The 11,826-nt window shown below is 41.2% G+C and overlaps 1 protein-coding gene across 4 annotated transcripts in view; it reads left to right on the top strand.

Annotated features, from left to right (window-relative positions):
• Window positions 1-747: 747 nt before the first annotated feature.
• Window positions 748-11,826, top strand: part of BLOC1S6 (biogenesis of lysosomal organelles complex 1 subunit 6) — a 51,272-nt gene continuing 40,193 nt past the window's right edge. For 2 of the 4 annotated variants that reach the window (XR_004625664.1, XM_034661028.1), the window contains exons 1-2: window positions 748-1,255; window positions 6,224-6,365. Coding sequence is in view for 3 of the 4 variants with exons in the window: in XM_034661028.1 (XP_034516919.1) it covers window positions 1,174-1,255; window positions 6,224-6,365 (224 nt within the window). In the remaining variant the exon portion in view is untranslated. The remainder of the gene's footprint in view (window positions 1,256-6,223; window positions 6,366-11,826) is intronic. The other 2 variants (XM_034661029.1, XM_034661027.1) reach the window with 2 other exon arrangements.

Here is an 11,826-nt window from a genome sequence, read left to right as displayed (position 1 = left end):
TCATAGTCACATCTCTTTCTGCCTCCCTCTTTGTTTTGAAGGCCCTCGTGATTGCATTTGGCCCATTTAGTAATCCAGAACAATCTGTTTTAGAGTCAAATGATTGCAACCTTTAACTACTCTTTGTGGGTAAAATTTAACGTAGTCACAGGTTCTGGGGCTTAAGACCGTGGACATCTTGGGGGGGGCGGGGCGGAAATGGCATTATTCTGTTTAGCACAGGTACTAAGGAGTTAATCTTGAGAGGAAAGGAAGCCAAAAGGGTGTGAATGCACTGATAAGGGCAATGGGGAGCAGGTGCATGTTTCTGAGGCTCGACATAAATCCGCATTAAAAAAAAAAACAGTTTTGGCTGCCCCATAAAACAATGAACGAGCAATTTTGAGGTGCAACATAAGAAAGCGATTACTACACTCAAGAAGATCTAAGGCAGGGAGGGAATAGCTTATCTTTTTATTTGGCCTGAGGCTGCCTCTGCCCATTTCTAAGTTTTGCATTAAAATCATGGCATCATCCCGCAGGATCTCTGCAAGTGCAGTTTCCGGTAATTTGCCCGAATCTGTCCAGTACATACTGCAACCCAGGCCTTAAAATCATTCACCTACAATCAACAAGCGGAACCAGAATGCTGGCAAATCCCCAATTACCAAGGCTGAAACTCAAAGAGCCAAACACTTATTTTTAAAAAATGGTCCAAACCGCAGGAAAACCACGCAGTCCTTGTTCTTAAGGTGTTTCCTTAACATGGACAATAAACTGCAAAGCTGTGCCTGGCGTCGGCGAACAAAGCCTGACTGCACAATCACGTTTAACCCTAAAGCTCCTTCCACATTCTCGATCCACCAAGGAGCGCGCTCTTCTCCGCCCACTCCCCGCCCCGACAACCGGTCGCAAGAATACGACCCCTATACAGCGGACTCTACTGACACCGCGCCCTCCACCCGACTACAACGTCAGCGCAGAGACACCGGAGAGCGCGTCAAATAACGGTCCGGAAAGTGGAGGTGGAGGCAAGAAAAGGGGGCAAACTCGCGGTCACACCGTCTTCCGCTTTCGTCATTTCCGGGTGCGACCGCTGCTTCTGTCCGGCTGGGCGCTGGACGCCTTGGGTCCCCTCTTACGGCATCTGACCGTCTGCACAACTGCCCCTTCCCTGTTCCCAGCGGGAAGGACATGAGTGTTCCTGGGCCTACGTCCCCGGACGGGGTCCTGGCAGGGCCACCCCACGGCCTGGGGGCCAGGGAGCCGACGCCAGGTACGTGCAATGGGGCGGGGCGGGAGGCCGGGACCCGAGTGGGTGGGCCTCCGGGGCCGGCGGGAGAGAGCTGCTAGTCTCGGAGGCTCTGGCCCCAGCGCGGAAGTGGGGCATCGCGTCGGCCCCAGTGCCAAGCTGCATGAGTGGGAAACGAAGTCTGGAGGGGAAGCGGTGTTTGGGGGGCGGTTGATGGTGAGGTCATTCTGCGTTTGGGTGGTGACTCCAGCACATTCTTGGCTATTTGTTATACGTTAGTGGTTGAAGATGAATTTGTCAGAAAGATGATCGGTTTGTCATTCAGAGAATTGATACATCCAAGTATGATTGACCACTCACTCATGACATTCGTCTCGCAGCTTTCTCAACCTGAGTTCCAGGAGAGATTTAAGCCCTAATACCCTAAGGCATCCATTGAATGTAATAAGTTGACTTGCCAGGCACCCTGAATGGTACTATTTATGTACCATCCTTAGGAGAATTGAGAAAATAGTGAGTCAAAACAGTTCCTGTTCAGAGGAGGAACCCCAGATGAGGAAGGCCGCAAGGCTTTAGATGCGTTTCTTTTACCTCCGGTTCTAGGAAATAGGGGCTACTCAAAAATAGTGCTTTCAGCCCTTTCTTGTTCATGCTCTTCCTCAGTGATCGCCCCCTCTTTCATAAAATGCTTCTATTAATACGACTTCCTTGTATATATGTGCAGCTTGGGTCCCTCTCTGCTTGGCTCTCCATCTGCTTGCTGGATACTTTGACATGGCTGTTTTGCTCTAACCTCGCATACAGCGTGTGCGTAAATAAAAGTAGATGTCTGATTCTGTTAATGGTGCCAAGTCACTCTCAGTTCAAACTTTGATGTTACTCTTGACTTTCCTCTCACTTGCCTCCTACATCTATTTAGTGTAGGGTTTTACTATGCAACTTCCATCTCCTCTCTGTAGTTTCACTCTCAAGGACTGTTTTAAGGCTATCCACCTCCAGTCTCTTACTCTTCCGCTGCACCTGTCCCACTGTTGTCATATCACTGCCCCAAGATAAAACTCCAGTCATGTCATTTTCTTGCTTGGAAACCTTAAAATGGCTCCTTACTACTTTTTAATCAAAGGGCCAAGCCCTTTAACTTGACATTCAGGAGTCCTCATGGGATGGCCACATGGTCTTATAAGCTCACTATTGCATTTGTCGTATATTCTAGACAAGAGCAATCCCATATTCCCACTTTTCCTTAGGTTGCCTTTTTTTTTTTTTTAAAGATTTTATTTATTTATTCGACAGAGAGAGAGACAGCCAGTGAGAGGGAACACAAGCAGGGGGAGTGGGAGAGGAAGAAGCAGGCTCACAGCGGAGGAGCCTGATGTGGGGCTCGATCCCACAACGCTGGGATCACGCCCTGAGCAGAAGGCAGACGCTTAACGACTGAGCCACCCAGGCGCCCCCCCCTTTTTTTTTTTTAACGCCATATGGTATTCCTTCCACTCCTTTAGAATTCTTACCCATTTGGAACTAGTGGCCTTCAAGGATTGTTGGTAGGAGTATAAATTGGTGCCCTATCGTAGGAAGGCAGTTTTGCAATGTCTGTTTAAGAAATGCATAAACCCCTTGTCACATCATTCTGTTCCTAAGAATTTATCCTATAGAAACATTGACATGGATATGCAAAGACAAGCAAGGAAACTCATGGCAATATTGTTTGAAATAGCAAGAAGTGAAAATAACCTAAATACATACCCTTCTTAGGTATCTTAGTCAACATGGGCTGCTACAACAAAGTACCATAGTTTGGGTGGCTTAAACAGCAATTTATTCCTTGAAGTTCTGGAGTTTTACAAAGTCCAGGATCAATGTGCTGGCCAGTCAGTTTCCTGGTAAGAGCCCTCTTCTGATCTTGCAGACGGCTGCCTTCTCATGGTGTCCTCACATAGTGGAGGGAGAGAATTCTGGTTTCTCTATCTTTTAAGGATAGTAACTCCATCATGGGGTGCCACCTTCACGACCTCTTCTAAACCTAATTACTTTCCAAAGTCTCCACCTCCAAATACCTTTATGTTGGAGGTTGGGGCTTAAACAAAAGAATTTTGTGAGGGGAGACACAAACATTGAGTCCTTAACAGAGAACTGGTAAAAAAAAATATGGTAGAATTCTATTCCATTAGAAAGAACGTAGTAGATGCATGATATGCATATGGAAGATACCTGAGATGTATATTTAAGAGAAGAACAATATTTGTAATATTTCATTTATGATTAAAACAGGTGGTTTTTGTGTGTGTGTGTGTGTTTAAGATTTTATTTAGTTATTTGACAGCAGGAGAGCACAGGCAGGGGGAGCTGCAGAGGGAGAGGGAGAAGCAGGCTCCCTGCTGAGCAGGGAGCCGGATGTGGGGCTTGATCCCAGGACTCTGGGATCGTGACCCAAGCCAAAGGCAGTTGCCTGACCCACTGAGCCTTAAAACAGGGTTCATGCATGGATATGCAGAGACAGTTTTTTTGAGGGTTATGTATGAAACCACAGAGTGACTGGACTAAGGGAGTGAGAAAGAATATTTTTTTAAAGATTTTATTTTTAAGTAATCTCTACACCTAATGTGGGGCTTGAACTCATAACCCCAAGATCAAGAGTTGCATGCCCTACCAACTAAGCCAGCCAGGTGCCCCAAGAAAGAGTATTTTTACTTTTCAGCTTATACTTCCCTCTTTTGTATTTCAAGTTTTTACAATGAGTAATACTTAAAAAGAAAATTCTATCCATTCTGCAGGCTTAAGCTCCAGTTCCCACAGTTCTTTAGAAGTTCTAGACTTCCCTGATGAACACGATCTTTCTCTCCTCTGAATTCCCATAACAGTTTCCTTTTCTCTAATGGCACTTCTCATATATTGTGATTCCCTGTATTGAGCCCTTTCAGGGAAGGGGACTTGCTTAGTTTTTCTTGTAACCTTGGAAACTAGTACACTAGTGCTAGTACTAATACAAGTGTGTAGCTGATGTTTCTTGTATGAGTAGGGTAAGGACCCTTTCTTTTTCTTTAATCTCCCACAGTGAAGTACCTTGAACTTAGTAACTTGATGTATTTAGAAACGTGAGTAAGTTAGACTCTTCCATAATTAACCAGAAGATTGGAGTAGAGTGGGGGAGGTCTTTGAATTAAAATGTTTATATAGGGGTACCTGGGTGGCTCAGTTGGTTAAGCCTCTAATGTTCATCTCCGGTCATGATCTCAGAGGCCTGAGATCAAGCCCCAGGTGGGGCTCCCTGGTCAGCTGGGAGCCTGCTTCTCTCTCTCCCTCTAATCCCTCCTCATGCTCTCTTTCAAATAAATAAATAAAATATTTAAAAAAATGTTTATGTAATGTAAGGGAAGTGTATTAGTTGTTATTCCTTAAAGTTGATAAATCCTTATTTGGGTGTTTCTGTTGTTTATCTGTAATACTTGTTTTCTGTATTTCCTTAAAGAGAGTTGCTGTTGTTCGCACTGTTACTGTAATCAAACCTTAAGCAATGGCGTTAATTTTCAGATATACTTTATTCACTACCCATCTGATGGCACATCAGTGGCAATATCTGTAAAACTCTTATTTTATTTATATAAATATATATATATTTTAAAGATTTATTTATTTGAGAGAGAGAGAGTGCGTGCACACGGTGGGGAAGGGCAGAGGAAGAGGGAGAGAGAGAATCCCAAGTGACTCTGAGCTGACCAGAGCCCAGAGTAGGGCTTGATACCAAGACCCTGAGACCATGACCTGAGCCAACTGCCCAACCAGCTTCGCAACCCAGGCGCCCCTTTCCCGTTAGATTTTTGTTTCACTTGTGGACTGCTTCAGTTTCTAGTTAGTTCTAGTCCTGTTTGAATATTCCCTTGCTACTTGGAGAATTCCAAAGTTTGTTCATATATTTCTCAGAATCAAAATAAAATAAAAACCATACTATTTTTTTTGATCTATAAAAACTTACTTTGAATATGACAACATGGTTTTTCTCAGTCTTGTCAAAATTTAAATCTGTGGTAAAAACTATCCTTGGAAATGAGCTATAAGAAGTGTGCCATAATAAATATATTTTATATAATGATCTAATTTGATGTTACTGATTATTACCAGATTATGATTAAATGGAGCTGTTTCAGAGTTTAATATATAAAAATGCTTTTAGAGTACAATTTTAGTAATGTGACCATCTCACTTTTTTTTTCTCATTTTAAACCAATAATTCTAAAATCTTAAACCATTCATCGAACCCTGGTTAGAAATTGTTTTATACTTTTCTTGGTAGGAGTGGTGATTGATGGGTATTCATTTTAGATGTTTTTGAATAGCTGACACAGCGCTTACACTGTTATTCAAAGGAAAGTATGAAATATAGTTCCTGGCATCACGTCAAGATTTACATGCAATTGTACACTGTTTTCTATAGTAAATTAAGGTGCTGAGTCTCAAGAGAAATCCTTTGAAAATCTTCTTCTAACAAATGATAAACTGACCTTCCTTTTACATGTAAATAATATGTCAAGCTATATGCAAAGTAAATGTTGACCCACGTTTTTCCTTACATTCAATTGAAAAAAATTTTTTTTAGGCATTGCATTTCTGCATGCTTTTGAAAAGAATTGATTGCTTTCATTCAGTGACTGCTTCCCACTTTTAGGCCTCAGACTCTTAATAAACCATTGAAAACTGTAAATCTTCTGCCCTGGAAAATACGTAAACATACAGAATATGTTTTGCATGTGTTAATGTTCTTTTAATCCAGGCTTTTCCTTATATTAGTAGCTTAAAAACATTTTTTGAGTGCTCATATCCTGTTTTTTAGAGGACACTCAGAAGGTAAAGCTAAACAAAGCATAGAAAGGATGCCTGTAGTATCCTGTGTGTGTGCTCTGAACCCCACTGCCAGCCCCTTGCGTCCCCACTACTCTCTTACCTCCATGTCCATTTATTTACACGACTCCTACATTTGATTTTTCTTGGGGACAGGTTTAAGTGATGCTTCTCCAGATGAAGGGTTACTGGAGGACCTGACTGTAGAGGACAAAGCTGTGGAGCAGCTGGCAGAAGGACTGCTTTCTCACTACCTGCCAGATCTGCAGAGATCAAAACAAGCTCTTCAGGAACTCACGTGAGCTAGCAAAAACCTTCCACGCGCTCATTTCCCCTTTGGCGTAGTCATAACTAGCTGTATAGCTGTGTACGTGTATATCAACTGTATTAAGGTCTAACATTCAGTAACATTTAATACAGTTGAGTATTTCTGTCTTTAGTGGTAGCAGTTGGGGGTGAAGGAGTACTTAGTAATCTAAATGTAAAAAATGAAAGGCACCCAGCTGGCTCAGTCCCAGAAACAGGAGCATGTGACTCTGGACCTTGGGGTCCTGAGTTCAAGCCCCACATTGGGCATAGAGATTACTTTAATGAATAAAACTTTAAATGTGAAAAGTGAAATGAATACTACTCCTAGAGTGTTTGGTCTCTTATAAGAGGTACCCCTAAATCTGATCTGGACTATTTGATTAGTTTTGGTGTTTTACCATTATTTTATGAAAATATTGCCTGCGGGGAGTGTTGCAGGATGGGTACACTCCCGTTTCAGAGTAGTATTGCAAAATTGCCTCCATATAAGCCACACTTGTTTTCAGTTGCTGGTTCACATGAGTTGCCAAATATCTTTAAGTATCTTTTTTTGAGAGGACCCATTTCATTTCTAGTAGATAGGTCTACTTAACTAAAGGATTGGAGGATACACCAAGAGAAGAACAGGATTTCGTGAAGTAGGATCAGCATGCAAGATATATGCTAACTTTATCAGCTCCCATCCAGAAAAGCAGACTGAACTTCTACTTCCTTTTGGGTAGGACCAAGCTGGCCTGTCACTTCTTTTCCTGGTCATCAGCTATGATCCGGCTATGAGCTGCCTTAAAAGCCTGTTTTAGGGCAAAAGGAGAGGAACAATCAACCACTATGTCCATTTTGTACATATTAGTAAGGACTGTTAGAATCCTTGGACTTGAAGATGATAAATGAGTGTGAAAGTGGTACTGTGTGCTACTCAGTGGTACACGCCTGGAGTTAGGGAGCTGGTAGCACTCCTGGTTTTCTGCTTCCAATGACATTTTTTAAATGTCATTGGAAGCCAGTCAATTCTTGTGGCCAAAAGGTCATAAAAATTTTGTAGGGGAGTTTGGGTGAAGTATGTCAGACTGAAGGAAGATAAGAAACTCTGCAAGCAAAGCATATCTGGATAGCGGTTTGCTTACAGGGAGCTGGGAAGCACTGTTTAATTGCAGAGTTTAATTGATGACATTGGCTAAAATTTAGTGTTTTTAAATGATCCCACTTATCTTCCAAGGCACCTAAATGACAACAGTGACAACGATGATGATGATGATAATGATAGTAAACTCAGCTGCTATTTATGACTACATAGACGGCTTGCCCAGCACCTTATATACTGTATCCCAATCCCGACACCTTATGGAGTATTAATGTTATTCCTGTTTGTAGTTGAGACAACCGAGGTCCAGAAAGGTTAAGTAAATTGAAAAGGACAACACAGGGAGCGGTTAGTGGTAGAATTAATAATTAAATACGACAAGTAAGCAGTTATTACATCTCTGTAGTATTAAGGAAAGATAAGCAAACTTCAGAGAAAGGAAAAAGAGAAGTGTTTCCTAGTAGCTGCCTTTTTCATCCCTCTCTCCACAAATCCCACTGCTGATAAAGATTAGGGGAAAGAGTACTGGACTCTGAGGCACCTGGGATCCAGTCCTGGCTGTGTTATCAAACAGTTTAATTTTCATTAAGCCACTTTACATTACAGAACCAGGCCTGCAGAGGTGAAGGAGAAGGTAGTGGTAGAGACAAGTCAAGTTTACTTGGTAGCTAACAATGGGTAGGGAAGACCGAGAACAAAACTTGACTTCATATATAAGAAAGGTTATGAATATTCTTGTACATGTGTTCATCATTTTAAGAGCATTGGAAAGAAAGAAAAAAGAGGTTCTGGGATCTAGGTCCTAAAAGTCTCTAGCAAGGTACTTGTAAGTAGGCTTAGTGGGGTTCCCTTTGAGATAATTCATGTTTGGACCTTCCAAGGAAATAGTTTTCTTTTCCTCAGAGGATCTTTCCCCAGATATTGCATCAAGGCTTCCTCATCACTCCGAGCATAAGTGCCACAGATTATACAAAACTTTAAGGGAAAGGAAAGCCAGTCATTTCTGCCTGATATTGTAGCTAAATATTCTGTGGAACCTTTTTCTAGAGTGTCTAGACTTATGGATCACGTTTTATTATAAAGGATACACATCAGGACCAGCCAAATGAAGGGACACATAGGGGCAGGGTTTGGAGAGAACACAAGTGGGGGGTGGGAGGAAGGGGGATGGCAGGCAGAGGGAAGGGGAGAAGCAGGCTCCCTGCTGAGCAGGAAGCCCCATGTGGGGCTCGATCCCAGGATCCTGGGATCATGACCTGAGCCAAAGGCAGATGCCTAACAGACTGAACCACCCAGGCGCCCCTCTTCTAGTGAAATTAGGACTCATTACCCTCCTGGCACATCGATGTGTTTACCAACCAGGAAGGTTTTTATTGGGGCTTCACTCTATAAGCATAATTGATTGGGTCATTGGGCATGTAATTGAACTCACTCTCCAGCACCCTCCCCCCACTTCCCTTCTGTGGAGAAAAGATTGATATCAGTCATGGTATCATATGGACTGATATCACATGGTTCAGAGCCCCAACCCTGTAACCATATGATTGATCTTTCTCTCATGACCAGCCCCTATCACCTCATTAGCATAAACTCTGGCATGCTCCAGGAGGGGTTTGTGAATAATGAAGCTACTCCTATCATTTGGGAAATTCCAAGCATCTTAGAATAGACATGCCAGGAACCTGGGACAAAGATCAGACAAACTCATGATTATACACTAAGTACCTATTCAGATCTTTTGCCTATTTTTTTAAAAGATTTTATTTATTTATTTGACAGAGAGAGAGAGAGACAGCCAGCGAGAGAGGGAACACAAGCAAGGGGAGTGGGAGAGGAAGACACAGGCTCCCAGCGGAGCAGGGAGCCTGATGCGGTGCTCGATCCCAGGACTCTGGGATCACGCCCTGAGCCAAAGGCAGACACTTAACGACTGAGCCACCTAGGCGCCCTGGATCTTTTGCCTATTTTTAAATTGGATTATTTATTTTCTTATTGCTGAGTTTTAAGTGTTCCTTGTATACTTTTGATACAAGTCCTTTATGTGTCTTGCAAGTGTTTTCTCTAAGTGCGTGGTTTGTCTTTTTGTTATCTTAATAGTGTCTTTTACGGAGCAGAAGTTTTTTGTTTGTTTGTTTTTTGTTTTTTGGGGGGCAGAAGTTATTTATTTATTTTTCTTAAAGATTTTATTTCTTGATTTCCGACAGAAAGAGAGCGAGAGAACACATGTGCACAAGTGGGGAGGAGGGGCAGAGGGAGAAGCAGTCTCCCGGCTGAGCAGGGAGCCTGATGCTGGGCTTGACCCCAGGACCCTGGGATCATGACCTGAATGAAGGTAGGTGCTCAACCGACTGAGCCACCCAGGCACCCGAGCAGAAGTTTTTAATTTAATTTAATATTTATTTTAGAAGTTTTTAATTTTAAAAGTCTGACTTACCAAATTTTTTTTCATGGATCATGCTTTTGATATTTCATATAAAAATTCATCTCCAGGGGTACCTGGGTCACTCAGTGGGTTAGGCGTCTGCCTTCGGCTTGGGTCATGATCTCACGGTCCTGGGATCCAGTCCCGCATCGGGCTCCTTGCTCAGTGGGGAGCCTGCTTCTCCCTCTGCCTGCTGTTCCCCCTGCTGTGCTCTCTCTGACAAATAAATAAAAATCTTAAAAAAAAAATTCATCTCTAAACCAAGGTCACCTAGATTTTCTCCTGTGTTTCCTTCTAGATTTTTTAGAGTTTTACATTGTATTTAGCTCTATGGTCCATTTTGAGTTAATTTTTGTGAAATATAAGGTCTGTGTTTAGGTTAATTTCTTTGTACATCACTGTCCAATTGTTCCCTCACCCTTGTTGAAAAGACTATCCTTTCTCCACTGCATTGCCTGTATTCTTTTGTCAAAGAACCGTTGACTGTATTTGTGTGGGTCTATTTAAGAGCTTTCTATAGTGTTCCATTGATCAGTGTGTTCTTTCACCATTATCATGCTGTTTTGATTTCTGTAGTTTTATAGTAAATCTTGAAATTGGATAGTGTAAGTCTTCCAACTTTGTTCTTTGTGTGTTGGCTATTCTAAGTCTTTGCCTTTCTGTGTGAATTTTAGAATCAGTTTGTTGATATCTACAAAATAACTTGGTGGGATTTAAACTGAGATTGCATAGAGTCCTTAGATCAAGTTGGGAGGAATTGATATCTTAACAATATTGAGTTTTTTATTTCACGTACTTGGAATATCCATTACTTAGATCTTTTTTTTATTTCTTTCATTAGAGTTTTATAGTTTTTGCATATAACTCCTGTGTATATTTTGTTATCTTTATATCAAAGTATTTTATGAAGGGGGTTATTGTAAATGGTATTGATTTTTCTGATTATTCATTCCTGACTTTTATACATTAACCTGGTATGCTGAAATCTTGCTATACTCATATACTTTGTTGATTCTTTGGGATTTTCCTATGTGGAAAATAGGTGACAACACCTGTGAACAAAGACAGTTTTATTTCTTCCTTTCCAATCTGTATACCTTTTATTCTTTTTCTTGTCTCATTACGTTAGCTGGAACTTCTGGTATGGTATTGAATAGGAATAGTGAAAGCAGACAATATTTACTTACTCCTTATCATAAGGGGAAAGCATCTAGTTTCTCACAAGTGTGATGTTAGCTATAGGTTTTTTTTTTTTTTAATGTTCTATATCAAGTTGAGGAAATTCCTCTCTCTTTCTAGTTTGTTTAGAGTTTTTAATCACAAAAGGGTGTTGGACTTTATCAAATACCTTTTATGCATCGTGTAATAGGACCAAATGATTTTTCTTCTTTACTCAATTGATATCCTAGATTTCACTGATTGATTTTCAAATGTTGAACCAGCTTTGTGTACTTGGAATAAATCTCACTTGGTTGTGGTGTATAATTCTTTTTTTATATTGTTGGATTCATTTTGTTAGTATTTTGTGGAGGATTTTTTGCATTTTTGTGCATGAAAGATTGGTGTATAATTTTCCTTTCTTGTAATGTCTTTATCTGGTTTTGGTTTTAGCGTAACGTTAAGCCTCGTAGAATGAGTTAGGAGGTTCCCCCTCTGCTTCTTTTTTCCGGACGCTATTACTGAGAAGTGGTATAATTCCTTCCTTAAATGTTTGGTAGACATTACGTGTGAAGCCATCTGATCCTGGTATTTTCATTTCTGGAAGGTTATTGCTTATTGGTTAAATTCCTTTAACAAATACAGGCCTACATAGATTATCTGTGTCTCCTTGTGTGAGTTTTGGAAGTTTGTGTCTTTCAAGGAATTAGTTGTTTACATCTAAGTAATCAATTTTGTGGACAGAATTGTTGAAAATAGTCTCTTCTGATCCTTCTAATATCCATGGAA

The sequence above is a fragment of the Ailuropoda melanoleuca genome, chromosome 5, assembly GCF_002007445.2.
Source record: "Ailuropoda melanoleuca isolate Jingjing chromosome 5, ASM200744v2, whole genome shotgun sequence".
In the NCBI taxonomy this organism is placed as follows: Eukaryota; Metazoa; Chordata; class Mammalia; order Carnivora; family Ursidae; genus Ailuropoda; species Ailuropoda melanoleuca.
Note: the sequence above shows the minus strand (reverse complement) of the source record. Positions and strands in the feature narration are given on the sequence as shown.